The sequence below is a fragment of the Nomascus leucogenys genome, chromosome 10, assembly GCF_006542625.1.
Source record: "Nomascus leucogenys isolate Asia chromosome 10, Asia_NLE_v1, whole genome shotgun sequence".
NCBI lineage: Eukaryota > Metazoa > Chordata > Mammalia > Primates > Hylobatidae > Nomascus > Nomascus leucogenys.
This window is the reverse complement of record NC_044390.1, coordinates 40163232-40182057: the sequence shown is the minus strand read 5'-3', so window position 1 is coordinate 40182057 and position 18826 is coordinate 40163232. Positions and strand designations below refer to the sequence as shown.

General features: G+C 41.4%; 1 protein-coding gene across 1 annotated transcript in view; it reads right to left on the bottom strand.

Moving 5' to 3' along the window:
- WIF1 (WNT inhibitory factor 1) overlaps window positions 1-18266 on the bottom strand; it is a 71710-nt gene extending 53444 nt beyond the window's left edge. Inside the window, exons 1-2 of the mRNA XM_003259569.3 lie at window positions 17744-18266; window positions 17120-17259 (exon numbers count right to left, since the gene is read on the bottom strand). Coding sequence (XP_003259617.1) covers window positions 17120-17259; window positions 17744-17891 — 288 coding nt within the window. The 5' untranslated portion in view covers window positions 17892-18266. The remainder of the gene's footprint in view (window positions 1-17119; window positions 17260-17743) is intronic.
- Window positions 18267-18826: the final 560 nt, after the last annotated feature.

Genomic DNA, 18826 nt, shown 5'->3' with positions numbered 1-18826 from the left:
ACAGGTAGGCCTACCCTTGTGTAATATGGAGGTAAAATAATATACATACATGTACATGTACCTTGGCATTTGACTGCTAGAGTTCAAACCCAGGCTCTGCAGGTGACTAAGGTGTGACCTTGGGCAAGTTACTTAATTTCCTTGTGCCTCTAACTTCTCACGTGTTTAATGGAAATAAAAATAGTGGCTTCAAGACTGGGTGATTTGGTGACACCCTGTCTCTACAAAAAAAATTTTAAAAGCCAGGCACAGTGGTGCATACCTCTGGTCCCAGCTACCTGGGAGGCTGAGGTGGGAGGATCGCTTGAGCTCAGGAGGTTGGGGCTGCAGTGAGTCATGTTCATGCCACTGTAATCCAGCCTGGGCAACACAGCAAGACTCCACCCCACCGCCAAAAAAATGAGTGCCTTTAGCTCACAGAATTGATCCCAGTAATAAATGAGATAATCCATGTAAATTACCTTAGAAGAGTGGCTGGCAGACAGTAAATGCCCCATATATGCCAGTTCTTATTATTAGGTTAAATCACATAAAATTCAAGCATTTTGATCTATTAAAAAAGACAATTTCAAGCAAGTGCAACCAATATTTACTAAAGCCACTCTAGTTTAACTTCCCCTAAAAGTATAAACTCTTCTTGGTCAAAGTCTTTATTTAAACTCACCCTCCACAGCACACAGCAGGATACCCTTCATATGCATGCAACAGAATGTCTAAATAACAAAGATGAAGATTCAGAAATATCCTGATTTCAAAGAGCTCAAATTGCAATTCATCATGGATTCTGCAGTCAGACTACCTGAGTGTACACCTTGGCTCTACTACCTACTAGCTGTGTGACCTCAGGCAAGTTATTTAACCTTTTTGTGATCCAGTTGCCACTTTTGTAAAATGAGAATATCAGTAGTGCTTATCTCATAGAGTTGTGAGAATTAAATTAGATAATGATGAAAAATAATAAGCACAATGACTGGCACATGAGCAATACTTAATAAGCATTAGACATTTTCCTCTATTTTCTTCTTCTTCTATTCCTCCTCCTTCCACCCCACCACCCCTTCTTCTTGTTTAGTTCATAATACAAGGTTTACAGGCCAAAATATGATTTTAACATTCTGTAAGTTAGTAAATTTCTAATTCTAGCAATCAACTCTTTTCTCATTAGAGCGTAAAAAGACCAGTCAAGTCTATCTGTGACAATTTTATACTTTTGATAAGTATTTAGGAGTCAGGGCTTAAGAAATGCAAAGCTGAATATATGAAGTAGCTGAAGAAATTGGGGGTGTTTATCATAAAGAAAAGATGATTTAAAGGGGATGGGAGCTGGTTTAAAATGCCTATGGTATGATTTCAAGTAAGAAAGGGGTTAAAACATACTCCAGTGGCTCCAGAGGACAAGGAGAGAACCAAGACCAGGAATTACTGATGTGACCAGGATAATAGGAGTAGAGCTCCAATTGGGATTTTGGGTTCTGCTGTGTCTCCGGTGGTCTGTGGCACCATGCATGCATGAGATGCCAGGGACCCACTAATGGGGAGTTTGTTTATGCAGCTGCCTAGGAAATAAGGGGGAAGGAAGTTAGAGGTACACATTTGTACCAAAAGATTCTAAGGCCTGGCCCTAAGGACCAGGCCTGATTTCTACGGGGACATGGGCTGAAGGAACTTAACATTGGTGTACTTCACTGAGCTCAGGGTGTTAAGCCATGCTGTCTGTCTTAGTCTGTTTTGTGTTGCTATAACAGAATATGCTGGGTAATTTTAAAAGAGTTTATTTAGCTCTTGATTCTGGTAGCTGGAAAGTCCAAGAGCCTGGCACTAGCATCTGCTTGGCTTCTGGTGAAGGCCTTGCATTGTGTCACAATATGACGGAGAAGCAGAAAGCAAGCAGGTGTTTGCAGAGTAAGGGAAATGAGGGATTTTGTGGGGGCTTGGACTAGTGCACCAGGGTGTAGCTGAGAAGGCTTGACCCACTTTCTAAGAACCCACTTTCATGGAAACTAATCCAGTCTCATGAGAGCAAGCACTCACCCACTACTGTGAGGGTGGTACCAATAGATTCATGAGGGATCTGCCCCCATGACCCAAACACCTCCCACTGGGCCCCACCTCCCAACACCGCCACACTGGCAATTAAACTTCAAGATGAGTTTTTGCAGTGACAAACCACACCTAAACCATTGGACTGCTTTAGGTACCAAGTGACAAAGTTCAATGCCAAATGAGGAAAGGGGCAGACTCTTCTCCATTCTGCACAGGACACCAAGCTGTTCTGAGGCCATAAGTCCTGTAGAGAATACAGGCCAGCTTGACCCTTGAGTGTTTACAGCTTAAGAAACATGGACAGATTGCACTCAGATCTGAGAAGCAGACTTCTCACCAGTGGCACCATGGGTCAGGATATCTCCATTCAGGATGGCATGTGTGGAACTCTTCCAAGGACTCACAGAATTAGCTGGTCTTTGCAAGGGAAAAAGTATGAGTAAATGAAACAGAATCCCTACATGAGCAGTAGAGGGGACAGGTTGGCACTTCAGAGTATAAATGCAAGTAGGAATCTCCAAATGTAAGCCCACAGACTGGTAGAGTCCAGGGATATTCAAGTTATACTGGGAAGACAGATTGGGGCTCATTATAAAAACAACTTTCTATGATTAACAGAATAATTATATATATGATCATATAAATATTTATTTATTTATTTATTTATTTATTTATTTATTTATTTATTTTTGAGATGGAGTTTCACTCTTGTTACCCAGGCTGGAGTGCAGTGATATGCCTCGGCCCCCCAGTTTCAAGTGATTATCCTGCCTCAGCCTCCCAAGTAGCGAGTACCTGGGATTACAGGTGCCCGCCACCACGCCTGGCTAATTTTTGTATTTTTAGTAGAGATGGGGTTTCACCATGTTGTCCAGGCTGGTCTTGAACTCTTGACCTCAGGTGATCCACCTGTCTCGGCCTCCCAAAATGTTGGGATTACAGGCATGAGCCACTGCGCCCATCCCAAAAATATTTTTTAAACCCCATCTTAACGAGCTCCCTGCCACTGGGCATGTTCAACCAGAGGCTGAGAGACCACAGTTCATTGATACTTTGGAGAAAGATTGAGCTCACTGAGTTGGATGAGCTCTGGAATCTCTTCCAACTCTGCTCTTCTATGTCTTCTAAAGATACAGCCAGAGAAGGCAAAGAAGAAATTGGATGAACATGGAGAGATAACTCAAAACTTGACTTCTGCCTAAATTTGAGCAATTACTTAAAAGAAAAAGAATATGTAATCAGTGTGTAATGAATCATTCACATTTTTAATGAGGATAAGTTCTAACTTTTGGTGAGTTTTAATTGTATCGGTGGCAATGAATTTGGGAAACTTTATTTTCCAACCTACTGAATATAGTAATGGGCTATTGAAATGAGTGACATAAAGATCACAAATGGGCTTCTGTTACACAGAGAGCACCTGCAGGCTTAAAAAAAAAAATGTTGAGATGAAAAATTCCATAAAGAAGTAACTTTTACATTGCCATCTGCTGGTTACTGCTATAAGTGACAGCAATATAAATACAACCTCAATCCTAATTGAGTTCTAACTGCGAATAAAAATATTGAGTGCTTCAATGTGCTTCAAACATGCAGGAATCAGAGTAATTCTACATGTATTGGGATCCACCTGGTTATTGTCTAAAGTAGGAGATGTCCTGGCCTGGCACAGTGGCTCATGCCTGTAATCCCAGCACTTTGGGAGGCCGAGGTGGACTAATCACTGAGGTCAGGAGTTCAAGACCAGCCTGGCCAACATGCTGAAACCCTGTCTCTACTAAAAATACAAAAATTAGCCGGGCATGGTAGCTCCTGTAACCCCAGCTACTCAGGAGGCTGAGGTGACAGAATCACTTGAACACAGGAGACGGAAGTTGCAGTGAGCTGAGATCACACTATTGCACCCCAGCTTGGGCAACAGAGCAAGACTCCATCTAAAAAATTAAAAATGAAAAATGAAAAAAAAGTTGGAGATTTCCTACCTGGACTTGGCTTCAGATGTGAATCCTCCCAGGGGCGCATCCGTTATTGATACTGAAATAGCCCTTGGAAACAAGGCATCCTAAGAAGCCCTGAAATATATGTTTATTTAGGCCTGTCTTCAGCTCCCACAAACAAGTTTCCTCAAGAGTTGTTCTAGATGTTTCATTTGGAAGAGGTGACTTGCTCTGTCACCTGATGGTATAGTGACATTTGTCATATTCATCTCCAAAGAATTAATGGTAAGTGGAAGGCAGACTATATTAGGCCCAATTATCTCAAGTACATAAAAGCCATGAAGTTAGCAGAGCAAAAGTTGTTCCACTTGTTAGTATCTTAGTGTGACAGTCTCAGAGTATGCTCTGAAGAACACCAGGAACCCTATGCAGATAATTCAGTCCTCCCCCAGCCGAGTTAATGCTCCTTTCTCAGTACTTTCATAGCACCTTCTTCATACTGCAATTATAATACGTTTAATATTGTGTCGTTATATGGGTTATATCTGTTTCCACATTAGACTGTGATCCCCTTGAGAGCAGGCATCATATCCAATTTACATTAGTCTTGTTCATGTTCAACTTAAGCTTTGGTATTAGATAGAACCTGAATAAATATTTACTGAGTGGAGGTCAAAAGAAGGAAGAGCGATAGAGCGGATGAGAAGGGGAAGGAAGATTCACTCTTCAAAATCAATATTTCCATTCTCCACTTCATGTCTTAGCTTCAGAGTCAAATTTTTTTCAATTGTCTACCAGACTTTGCCATCTGAATGTTCAGTAGAAAATATGTATCCAGGAATTTCCAAATGGATCCCCGTGTGTTTGCAGCCCAAACTGTTCTGCCCTTGCTCTAGTTATTGATTTCTTAGTTACGACATCATCATCCATGCAACAATCTCAAAGTCATCTCTATTCCCTCATTTCCATTAACACCCATGCTCAATAAGTCCTGTCGATTACACCTCCCCTCCCTCTCCACTGCCTGCCTTGGTTCAGGTGCTCCTCACCTTTCGTGATATCTCACATAATTTCCTAATTGACTCCTTGTCCTTAGTCAAGCATCCCATCATCTACCTCCATCTGTCACCAAAGTTATCACTCACAGACAGAACTGTTGAATATCCCTGGACTCTACCAGTCAATAGACTTACATTTAGAGAGTCCTACCTTACATTTATACTCTGAAGTGCTAACTTGTCCCTTCTATTGCTCCTGTAGTAACTCTGTTTCATTTACTCCTACCTTTTCCCTTGAAAAGACCAGCTAATTCTGTGAATTCAGATACAACATTATTATCTACTTTTAAGCATTCAATGGCTCTGATTTTCTATAAGACAAAGTCAACTGTGCATACCTAAGTTGTCATAATCTTTCCCAAACTTATTTCTTAGACCCACATTCCTCAGTTCTGTTCCATAAAACCTAACTGTTCTAAATAATTGTCATTTTCTAACTACACCAATAATTATCAGTTATATGTATTTCCCTATGGGTTATTCATTATACGTAAAGTGCCCACTTCAGCCCCACCCTCCTTGGCCACTCTGCCTACTAAACATCTTTCATGACTCAGGTCTGCTGTTACCTCCTTGGTGATGTCTTCTCCAGCAGATAAGTAACTGCAAATTTACCTGATCAGTAGCGAAATCCTCTAGCTTTATACTCTCATAGCATCTTTCTTAGGGCATTATGGCCTATGTGAAGTCTCTCTACAAATTAGGTGGAAATGCCCCCTCTAGACAGAGGCAGCTCTGTATACAAACTTGAGAAGTGAGGTATGGGCTGGATTTCAGCTCCCACTTGCCCCTTTGATTGGGTTCCCATATACATACATAATATCACAGTTATTATGATTGCTTTATTGATGCCACAGTCTTCTCCCCAGCTGGTGACTTCCTGAAGCCAGTTAGATCAGTTAAAGCTTGTATTCTTAGGACCAAGGACATAGTAAGCACTGACAAATGTTCTTTGACTTGTTATTTTTCGGAATGAGAAGATATTCCAAAAGTTGTCAGAGCAGATCTGAGGAAAGTCTCTGAAGTATATAAATATGTGCATAAGTGTTCTTACCTATGTGATCTTGGGCAAGTAACTTAATTTCTTTCTTCTCTTGTTTCGTCGTCTACAAATTGGGGATAATAAGAAATGCCTGTCTCAGGGTTACTATGAAGATTTACTGAAGATTCACTGTAAAGCACTTAGAAGAGTGCCCAGCCCAGAGTATATACCATTTAACTAATGACAGTAATAGGATACACAAAGGGTATTCGGAGGTGAATCCTTTTAAATTTGGCAACAAACAATACAATTTTGGAGAAGAGAATCTTTATGCTTTGATTTCTGAAAATCTGGAGACAGATCTTGCATTTGTATAAAGATATTACCATTAATGTTTAATGACTGAAGATGTTTTACTTCAGAGATAGAATCATAATATTTTAGAATTTGAAAGTTTAGAGATAATCCAAACTGCTTTCCTTATACATGAAAGTGTTGGGGCCTAAATGGGTTCAGTGACCTTTCCACAGTGTTTCTCCATCTGGCCCTGACCACATGTCCAGCCTCATGTCGTCATCCCTCCCCTGCCCCCTGCCCCCTTCCCCTGGCCCCCAATATTCTCCTTTCCACACACCAAGCCCCAGCCTCATTAACATTTCCTGGAATGCACTTTCACAACTCTGTTGACCCTGCCTGTGATAGCCTTTCTCCCTGTGCCTTCCTCCCATCTCAGCTCATTAAACAGCTTCACGAACATCCTTTGAGCCCCAGTTCCACTGTTACGTGTCTCCTCGGTGAAGCCTTCCTCTACTACCCCGGCCCAAACTAGCTGCATCCCCCTCTGTGCTCCTAGAGCTCTGTGTTCATACATCTATTTCGCACTTATCAGAGAAAGGGCTGGATCCTAGCTGCCCAGGTTTAAATCCCAGCTCTGACACTTACTAGTTGTGTGACCCTGGACCTCTGTGCCTCCGTTGCCTTATCTGTCCAACAGGAATCATAATGAGACCTACCTCACTTATTCATTCATTCAACAAATAATTATCAGCTGCCTACTATGTGCCAGGAGCTGTTCCGGGACCTGGAGATATATGGTGAACAGGACCAAGTCCTTGCTCTCATGAGCTTACATTGAATGGAAAAGTTAATCAATTAAAACCTATTATAATCAAGTATTACCATTATTCTAAGAGCCATGAAGAAATATTCAGCAGAGTAGGAGACTCAGAGTGATGGAAAGAATGGTGGCTGTTTTATTAGAGAGGGGAGTCAGGGGAAGCCTCTCGGAGGAGTGACATTTAATCAGAGACATGGGGGAAGCCAGGGAGCGAGCCCTGCAGAAATCTGAAGGGAATGCATTCTAGGCAGAGGAAACTTCATGTGCAAAGGCCCTGAGGCAGGAAAGGTGAGCCTGGGGTCGGGAGATAGGATAGCTAGCAGGGCTACTGCCAAGTCAGTGAAGCAGAGCAGAGGAAATGAGGCACTCCTTGTTCCTGGCACCAAGATTTTCAGAGTTTTATCTTCTAAATATTTCTCTAACCTCCTCTTCACCCCTGATCTCCTCTCGATCCCAGATTTCTCTCCTTGCAGTTGAGCTACCCTCAAAACTACCCTCCACCCTGTGACGAGATAATCTAAACATGTATCTCCAACCCCATTTTCCGCTCCTTTCTACTTTTTCATTATCTGACCTGCCACTGCCTATAGACTAAAGTCCCAGATGCCTTCACAGGGTGGACAAAGCCCTCCAGAAGATAGCCCTAGTTACCTCACCACTTCCTGCCTTGTACTACACACTCCAACCACAGCAAAGTACCAGTTCCCCGAGAAAACTGTATTTCTGGTCTCTATGCCTTGCCCCAAGCTGTTTCCTTTCCCTAAAAACCATCCCCTCTTCCACGTTTTTGCTTGGCTAATTCAAGAGTGAGACTCAGCTCTGGAGTTACTTCTCTGTGCCCACATCATCACCTGGGAATACTTCAGTACTTCCACAACATCACTTTCCAGGAATTGTTAAGAGGATATATTTATATATATGTCTCTCCAGTTAGCTTCCAATTTTCTCAAGAGCAGATAAATGGTTCTTAATCATGTTTTACCCCCAAGGCGAGATTTGTGTTCTGGCCCAGGGCAGCTAAGCAAACTACATTCATCTCCTTTCTCATGCTGCCAGCTTAGGAACTTACCCTCCTGCCACTGTCCCTTTGTCCCAGGCCTACAACACACAGCTACCCTGTGAGATTTTATTCAGATGAATGGGTTCAAAAGATGCCTAACAATTTCCAAGATTCTTTCATCACATTCATCCAGAAAATCCAAAAAGAAGATAAAATGTACAGCTCAGAAGGACAGACATCCATGTGTCTAGCTGAGAAAAACAGGGAAGGACAGTAATTGTCCTGTGACTTTAGAGTTTGTGCTAATAGTAAGTTTTAAAAGGAAATCAAATATTTGAAGATGCAGGCATATTTTAAATAAATCCATTTCCAGTGTTCAGCTTCTCATTTTGTAAACTTAAGGATCACTTGCCAACTTTAATTTCTTTTTTTTTTTTTTTTTTTTTTTTTTTGAGACGGAGTCTCGCTCTTTCACCCAGGCTGGAGTGCAGTGGCGCGATCTCGGCTCACTGCAAGCTCCGCCTCCCGGGTTCACGCCATTCTCCTGCCTCAGCCTCTCCGAGTAGCTGGGACTACAGGCGCCCGCCACTACGCCCGGCTAATTTTTTGTATTTTTAGTAGAGACGGGGTTTCACCGTGGTCTCGATCTCCTGACCTCGTGATCCACCCGCCTCGGCCTCCCAAAGTGCTGGGATTACAAGCGTGAGCCACCGCGCCCGGCCGCCAACTTTAATTTCTATACTTCTCTTGTACTTTTCCTGGTACTTAAAAAGGTAGTGTAGAGGTTGAGAATAGATGCTAAGTCAATTCTTTTTCCAATTAACATATTATTTTCCTTATTTAAGCTCCCTTTTATGTTATGTTCAAAGTTCTAGACTCCATTAAAAAATGAAATTATTTTTAGTACTATGCACTCACAAAAAGAATTTTTTTATAGTTCCCTGCTCTAATCACACACACACACACACACACACACACACACACACACACACACACACCCCATCCTGGAGCTGAGACTAATCATTGCAACTCTTTTGAAAGTTTATTAAGAAGGAAGAGCTAAATGAGGGTTGTGGAAAAACTGTTGCTGACCCAACACATACTCAACGATTTACTCAATACAAATTTGCAAGATGTTGAGTCCACTGTCTCCATAGCCAAGAAGAGAGAAACTTTCCTTAGTTGTTTCTGTCTTCTACTTCTTTTCCCCGAGACTCTCTCTCCATTATTTGGCCCTGACCTCCCTTCATTGGGCTTCCATTACTTCTCAGATGAGATACAAAGCCCCTTATGATCACGTAGAATATGTTTTCCCCTCTAAGACCTCCAAGCATTAGGACATCCTGAGCTCTCCCCTGGGAAGGCATTTTCCTCCCTTGCTTATGGGACTCATTCTTTGGGATTGATTCAAACATCACCTGCTCAGTGAGCTCAGTGAAGTAGCCCTGGCTCCCTTCCTTCCCCAGGCAGGAAGAAGAGTGGCTTCCTTTGGCCACCCAGCCAATCCTGTGCTTCCTAACCTCATTTGGATGAGTGAGATTAATATTTGTTTTCTAGAGTACAAGCTCCCAGAGGGCAGGTACTGGGTTTATTTCTCTTTGTATGCTCTGCACCTGGCTCTGTATTTGTTGATTGAGTGTTTGAGTCGGAGAAAAAGGCTGCACGGGAGAACAACTTGCCATCCACCAAGGTTCTATAGGAATGTCAGCAAGTTACTCATGTGTAACTTTACTGAATTGGCTAAATTACTGCAGTAAAAGAAACCCTGAACTGATAAGGCCTCTTCCAGAGGTCCGGCAACAGGATAAGGGACATTTTTGCTGAACTTGGCCCTCAAAGTTTTTCCCTAACCACACCCATCTTATTTATCAGGGACAGTTAAGTTAAATCAGTTTGATCCAAAACAAAATGCTTTATTGGATATCATACCTTTCTGCTTCACCACAACAATTTCAAAGATTTTATTTGTGCAAGCAATTTAGAATCAGGAATAAATAGGGAGGGTGCCAGCGGAGGGTTTGTTTACGTGCTTTTACACCACCGTGAAAGGAAGACATAGCAGAGTTTACATTTATGCCATGTAAATTGCCATAGAACCAGATGTGGCTTACAAGGTACCTTGTAACTCATCTCCTCTGAGCAATAAAGGCTTTTTTTTTTTCCTCTGGCAAAAGTTTGAGAAACTTACTGCTGTTTTCTATCAGCAGATACAACAGATGGCTGGCACATGCCTGCTTTGCTAAATGAAATGGGCTCTCTGCAGAATTACTCTTTGATCCCTAGTGGCATGTCTACAACACCACAATGCAAAATACCACAGCACAGCAGAATCTAAACATTAAAGGTTTAAAGCTGTGCTTTTGATATGAGTACCTCCTGAAAAAAATCATGCCAACAGTATGTAAACATATTCACATTCCCACTTTGAAACCATGGAACAGGGGTCAGAAAATGAGGCATTTCCTCCGTTTGGTGACGTAAAACCACCACTAAGGTATGACAGCAAACCCCAGGAGTGCAAAGGTATGAAACCACTTGGGTTGTAACTACCAAAACAATCATAACTCTATTAGGAAAAAATGTAGACAGTACACATTAAGGGATTTCCATAATAATAATAAGTGTTACCATAACTGCAGGGTTGGAAAGAAATGTTTAAGGGTATTTGGCAGTTCCTTTGAAGTTGGAGAGGGAATTCTTGAATTAAAATTTACCCTATTTTTAAATTTTTTTTGGTTTACGTCAAGGGGAGAAGGAAAGGGAAAAAAACCACACTTTTAATATAAGTCTCTAACTCCAGTCCAATGGGAAACTTGAGAGTGCAAACTGTAGCCAATTTAATGGGACCAGTGTTACATCATATCAAACAGCATATTACAGAAACAGATAAGTAGGATGATTCTGTTTGTTATAAAATTAGCAATTATGTGAGTCCATTGTCAGAGAAATGGCCTGTTTCTGTTTTCCCTTTTTTCCAGTGGTACTTTTCTCACTTTAAAGCTGAATTTGGATGATACTGACTGGAATCATTCACAAAGATACCAGTATCCAGACAAAGTTCTTAAGCCTTTGTTATGTTTGATTTTTAAATTATTATTGTTGTTACTTCTGATAGTTTTCAATAATTCAAGAAGTTTTTTTAAATTGATAGGGAGCTAGGCTAGTGTCACTAACTCATTTGTAATAAACCTTACACGTTGGAAAATGTTTCACTTGATACGCTCTCTCTTGAGCATATCAAATATTTTCTATTTTCAGTGGTTATACATAAAAACGAAGAAACACATTCCTGCAGTTTAACTCAATAAAGTCAGTTATTGTACGGTATATACATGACCTCCCACATCCCCAGGGCAGCAGACAAAATTCTCCTGTTCTTTTCCTGTATCCACAGCAACACTTCAGTTTTGTTTTTAAACGTGGAGATTCAGAAAAATGAAGGTACCACACTGACTTTTAGTGGTTATAAGAATTCTGCACACTATACACGATAAAAAGCTCACTTTAAGATCTGGACCTGTTGGTACAGATGTCTAGAGCTTGCCTAGCAATCCAGGTGTTGGGCTTGAAATTAATATTGGTTGATTATCATCACCCAGAGAATTTCTATTCCATAGACAACAATTTCACGCCAACCCTTGCCATCCGTCTTAGAAATCCAGGCCCTTGGTCACAAGGAGTTTGGAAAACTAGTACAGATGGCTCAGCATAAATCCTTTGTCATTGCTAAAAAAAAAAAAAAAAAAAAAAAAAAAAAGCAACATCAAAAGGGATGTCCTATTAACTAAGTACTACATTCATAGAACCTTAGCATATTTATGCAGGTGATAGAATATATTATAGTTATCAAGATCAAGTCTATGCGACCTTTGTAAGTAAAGATCTATTTATATAATCGACATAAATAAAAACCTTTTGGCCTTACACCAAATTGGTTCATATGGAAATCAGCAGTGGTATCCTAACGTTCGATTCTGATTTGTCTAACAAAACTTCTCATTAAATTTTTACTTGAAAGCCATTGGGCTTAGAAAGGGTTATTTTCCAAATAAAATGTTTAATTAGTGCCTTATTTAGAAAACTAAAATTGTTGCTCATGGCCCCTGCCTGTCTCAAATTTAAAGAAAAAGAATAAAGCATGCCTCATTGAAAAATATCTATTGAAAACTTTTATACAAGAATAAACAGTATTTTTCCTTAATTACTAAAAATCCATTAAGGCTAAGCTTTTGCAGTAGAAATTCTTCTCTCATCTAAAAGCCTTGAGAGGAGGCATGTCAGAAAATGAGTATCAGAAGGTTAAATGGAGGCAAAGTTGTCCATGAAAAATGGGAATCGCAGGGAGAGGGAGAATTCAGGAAAAATGATTTCAGGCAAGAAAGATTTGGGGGGACCTCAAAAGAAATTGATGAGAATCTGATGAGCATCAATAAATTCTTTGGTCTCCATAGTTACGATAACCCATGAAAATCATTGGTGTTATCATTTTGTTGAGTGATAAGTAGTGTAAAAATGATACCAGATAATAAAGTATTTATAATACAAAACATCATACAATTTTAAACTCACACACCATTTATACACATTTGATGTAAAATAATTTTTTAAATTACAAATGAATTCATTGTAGAGAAACCAAAACATAATAGATGAAGATGTAACTGGTGTTTACATCTTGGAAGATCAGATGTTGATTTTTTCTATATCCGCCAACATATTTTGTAATGGAATCAAACAGAATATACTATATTATACACTAGGGGTCCCCAACCCTCAGGCTACATATCAGTACTGGTCCATGGCCTGTTAGGAACCAGGCCGCACAGCAGGAGGTGAGCAGTGGGTGAGTGTTCCCCATCGCTTGCATTACCGCCTGAGCTCTGCCTCTGTTAGATCAGCAGCGGCATTAGGTTCCCATAGAACTGTGAACCCTGTTGTGAACTGCACATGTAAGGGATCTAGGTTACGCACCTTTTATGAGAATCTAATGCCTGATCATCTGTCACTGTCTCCCATCACCCTCAGATGGGACCATCTAGTTGCAGGAAAACAAGCTCAGGGCTCCCACCACATTATGGTGAGTTGTATAATTATTTCATTATATATTACAATGTAATAATAATAGAAATAAAGTGCACTATCAATGTGATGCACTTGAATCATCCTGAAACCATCCCCCATCCCCAGTTCATAGAAAAATTGTCTTCTGCTAGGCGTGATGGCTCACGCCTGTAATCCCAGCACTTTGGGAGGCTGAGGCAGATCACAAGGTCAGGAGTTCGAGACCAGCCTCGCCAACATTGTGAAACCCTGTCTCTCCTAAAAATACAAAAATTAGCTGGGCATGGTGGCACGTGCCTGTAATCCCAGCTACTCAGGAGGCTGAGGCAGGAGAATCGTTTGAACCTGGGAGGCAGAGGTTGCAGTGAGCCAAGATCACCCTACTGCACTCCAGCCTGGGCGACAGAGCAAGACTCTGTCTCAAAAAAAAAAAAAAAAATTGTCTTCCGTGAAACCAGACTCTGATGCCAAAATGGTTGGGGACCACTTTTATGAACTACTTAATTTGTATGAGACTCTTCCCATGGCCCCAAATGGATGTCTAGAATATCCTTACAACTGCTTCACTTTCTTCTTCTGCCACTATTGCTGGACCCTAAGTTGTATCTATTTTTTAATTTTTATAAACAGCATGATGAGGAACACTCTTGGACCTAAATTTTTATTTATATCCATGCCTATTTCCTTGGCACGAATCTCTGGATGTAAAATTGTCCAGTCAAAAAGTCTACATCCTGCCTTTTGCCATCAGAGTCTAACAGCCCTGCAAAAAGGTTTACATGCACATCAGCAGCATATGATAATGCACTATTCTCCACATCCTAAAACCACTTTTAAAAGATCTGACCAAGTTGATATGGGGAAATGAATCTCACTGTAATTTGTATTTGCATTTGTTTGAAGTGGAACATGAGATGCATTTTAAGTGGCACCAAGAACACTTTGGGTTACTGTAGTGGTCCCCGACCTTTTGGGCACCAGGGACTAGTTTTGTGGAAGACTTTTTTTCCATGGACTGGGCGGTGAAGGAATAATTTCTGGATGCTTCAAGCACATCATATTTATCATGCACTTTATTTCTTTTATTACTACATTGTAATATGTCATGAAATAAGCATACAACTCACCATCATGTAGAATCAGTGGGAGCCCTGAGCTTGTTTTCCTGCAACTAGACGGTCCCATCTGGAGGTGATGGGAGACAGCGACAGATCATCAGGCATTTGATTCTTATAAGGAGTGTGCAGCCTAGATCCCTCTCATGTGCAATTCACAATAGGGTTCACACTCCTATGAGAATATTATGCTGCTGCCGATCTGACAGGTGGCGGAGCTTAGTAAGGCAAGAGATAGGGAGCATCTGTCAATGCAGACAAAGCTTCAGTTACTCGCCTGCCACTCACCTCCTGCTGTGCAGCCCAGTTCCCAACAGGCCATGGACCAGCACTGGTCTGTGGCCCAGAGGTTGGGGACCCTTCATTACTGTACTAATAATTTATTGGAAGTAAGTAACACCTTACTGCTTCTATAAGGTCTTCAATCCTGAGGTTATTTTAATGTTGTCCTCATGTTGCTAAACACTTAAATATAAAACTTAATTAATGAGCTACGTGTTTTGTTTATGTATTATTGAAATTCCTAAATATTTGATATCATTTGGATGAAATAATCAGATAATGAAATGAAATTTTCATTTTCCATGTAAATGTTTTGATGTGGTTTGGCTTTAGCCATGGATGCCTTTCAAAATACTAATTGGTATTGAAGTCATTTTTCCCATCTTCAGAATTTCCGTGCATTTCAAATTATGGTGCTGGGATCACATAACTTTATTGAGCAAAATTAGCCATACTTAAATAATATTAAAAATAAATAAAAAATAATATTTTAAAGCATTTTGCTGCTTGGTATTGTGTAGATTCTTCCCCCTTACCACCCTTTCCCCAGAAAGCAGATTTTATGTAGTTAGTTGTGGTAACCTATTCAAAGCCGAATGAGTAGAGAGAAAGGTACCTTAATTGAGGTGCCAACATTGTCCTGCATCATTAGATCATCCACATAGGTGAGCAACACTTAAGCAGGAGAAAAAAATATTACAAACTTCATCTTCATGCCAGTTCCACTCTCCTCCCTAATCCCCTACAGGACATATTCCTGAGATGGTATGACATGTCAGTCCATTTTGTACTCACCAATATGCCAATATTTGCAAACATGCATTATACTATTAAGTAATAGGGTAGGCAACATGGAATTTAAGCCTTTGCTTCAAATTCTATTCTTCAGCAGACAAACATAAGTGAGACAGAAAGAGATAGAGAGAGGAGGGAGGGAGGGAGTGGGGGGAGAGAGAGAGAGAGAGTGTGTGCAAGACAGCTATTGGCATTTTCTGCTTCTCCTACAGTCAACCAGTTACCAAACTCTTTCTGCTGGAGGCGTGCAGTTCAAGTTGCCTTTTAGTGATTCTTATGAACCCATAAAGGTATAGGTTAAAAAATGTCTTTTCAAAAATATAGAATTAATTGGCCATTTAGTTAATGACCATCTGATGAGCGGTCAACCACAAGTAAACAGATTCAGCTGAAAAGGAGATAATTAAAGGCCATTCACTGGTTTATTACTGATTTCACAATATTCCCAACTTAATTGTTTATAAAGTATCTGTGAAGAGGGACTTGTAGGGAGAAAAGGAATAATCTCCCTATAGAGCAATGGAAACCTCGATGAACCTATCTGCAAAATGGGGGTATTAACAATAGATGACATTCCTGTTATTAACCTCAGTGAATCCAAAACCTCAATTTTTTTAACCACATAGCAATGGAAGTGTTGAAGGGTCTAGATTTGATCTATTTCAGAAGAAGAAGAAAAAGAGAACAGACTTGAAGGGAAAAAGACAGCTAAAATGGTCATGTCTATACCATAACAGGTAATTAGAGGGAAACAAAGTGGTTTCTCAATTCAAAATAGTTATTTTTTAAAAAGTGTTTTCTGTATCACATTCTTCTTGAAAATAATCATTTAAGGAACTTTAGAATAAAAGACCTCAAAATGTGGTCTTAATTATAATTATAATGATTTTCATAGTAGACACATTTTACCAACTAATAAGCTCAATGATTTTCATAGTAGACACATTTTACCAACTAATAAGCTAAAGAATGTATTACTTACCATTTGTCCTCTAAATTCTCCAATTGTACAAAAGAAATTAAATTTACATAAGCATTTTATTCTTTCTTTCTAAAATTAGAAGCCATAAAAATGTACAAAAGGTAACATATAAAAGATGCTAATGTGCTAAGGAATAAAAGGAATGCCTCTTCATAAAAAATAGATTGCAGTTTTCTTTTCCATATGAAAGCATTTAAAATGGTAACTTGAAAACATAGGCTGCAATATTTTACAACGTTCTTACATGACACCTTTTGGGTCTAACTTCTACCAGAAATATGCAACATTCATGTTCCAGTGAATAACATTCAACATACTGACTTTTTAAAAGTGCACAATGTCAAAAATACTTACAGACTTTAAAATTTGTCGTAAAGTATAAAGAATGTCACAAGCAATTAGAAACTACTAGCAAAGAGTCTTTTAAGTATGTTAAATTTTGATGTCAATGATCACAGAGACACAGTGATGTTGGTATTGGAGCTCTTTATATTTCCAGCAGCCTCAGGACACTGAGTCTTATCAAAATAATGGGCTTAGGCACATGGCTTGCTCTTTTCTTTTGAAAATCATTAATTTATATGGCAACTTGAAATAAATGGAAATTAATTCTTTATTTGCTTTGGCAATCAGATGAGAAGTTTCTCTTAATAACTGTAAAATGTACCAGGCTACACACTATACAGTACTATTTCCACCTGCCATAAGGCAGTGGAAATATTAAAGGGTAATTTTCTCAGAACTTACCTGCCCTGCAGCTTGCCAGGTAAAATTCATGGAATGGATATTGACAGGAATAGCTGGCATTCTCTGTTGTGCTTTTCTGAAATCATGTGTAAAAGGTGCCATTTTCCCCTCTGAAACAATCAGGATATCTTCTTCAAATCCTGGTTTTTAAAATAAAAAAACGATCAAACCAGGTATACTTGAAATCATCTAAATCAGAAGTTTCAAGCAAAAAGAAAACTAAAGAATTAGTATGGGTCATTTCTGTTCACAAGGCATCTGCCTTCAGTACCATCGACGCTACTAAGATTAATTTTCCTCTCTGGATGATGAGAATGATGCCAACAGACCCATGCTTTCAGGGAAAAGGATGGGCATGGAGTTAACCGATGCAAACAAATGCTGGGTGCACCTAAAAACGCAGGGCTATAAAAAATAACAGCATGATCAGAACACTAGATCAGCTTTGGTTTTTTAAAAGAGAAGTTTATAAGCTTTCAGATGGAAAATATCTAATTAAAAGAGGGGAAAACTCTTTTATGGAAATTAAGTTTTAAAACACACGAAATGCAGGTATCCCTCTTTCTTGAAGAGTGGAGAGAGGAGGACACAGGCAGGGGAAGGCGCTGGACGCGGGTGCCTTACCTATGAGTACTCTTGCCTGGTGAGCATCGATCCATAGGTACAGGCTCTCCTCCTGCGGCTGCCCGGCCTCCGCTCGCAGTGCCAGCAGGCACAGGAGGATGCTCCAGAGCCAGAGCACGGCGGCAGGGAAGGCGCTCCTCTGGCCCATGCTGCTCAGGACCTCCTCGCTGCGGGGAAAACTCCTCGTGCCGCACCTACGCAACCTGGGGCCGTCAGATACTCTGCTGCGCTGCAGCTCCCTCAGCTAGGGCTGTTCCCGCTTAGACGGCTGGGCGCGTCGCCTCCCGGCCTGGGTGCCAAGGAGCCTGCGAGAGCAGGAGGAGGAGGGCGCAGGCAGGACGCGGGAGGAGGAGGGGGGGACCAGCGGGCGCGAGCCGCGCAAGAAGATGGGGCGCGGGCGGGAGTGGGGGCGGCAGAGACGTAAGACTGGCAAAGCTGGCGAGGCCAGCAGTCAGCGGGGCAAATAGAGCGAGAGCAGAAGAGCGGGAAGGGCTGGCGCGAGCGAGGAGTGGGGCCCGCGAGGCCCGGGCGGCCGCCACTTGGGGGCGCTGTGGGCCCCCCCGGGGGCGGGGCCGCGCGGGACCCCCGAGGCCGCGTTCACAGCGCGGTGAGCCCAGTGGAGCTCACGCGAAGTGGGCGTATAGGGCTGGCGGACCCGGAGAAGGGCACTCAGAGACCCCTGGGACGTCACTTGCCACCTCCTTGGGCCAAGGGATGCTTCGGGGGAGGGAAATGGGAAGAGCAGACAACGCTGGGCTTGACTGAGCGCTGATGATGGTGATGGTGATGAGGGTGATGACTCCTGTTCCTCCTCCGGCGCTCACTTAAAGGCGCTAATTGCCCTTCGTCTCCCTTTCAGCCAGCAGGGTTCCTCTCTCTGCCAACCCTATGCGCTCCGTTCTGCGATAGGCTGACACCTTGCGCGCTCCCAAGCAGTTAAAACTCGAGGCTCGACTATCCGGTGGTGCCGATGGCAGGCGCTGGCCTTGGCTAGAGGCGCAGGGCGTTCAGCTGGTACTTGACCGACACCCAGCATTTGGGGATGCCCGTCTGTCTCCCTGATAACCCGGCAGTGCCCGGAAG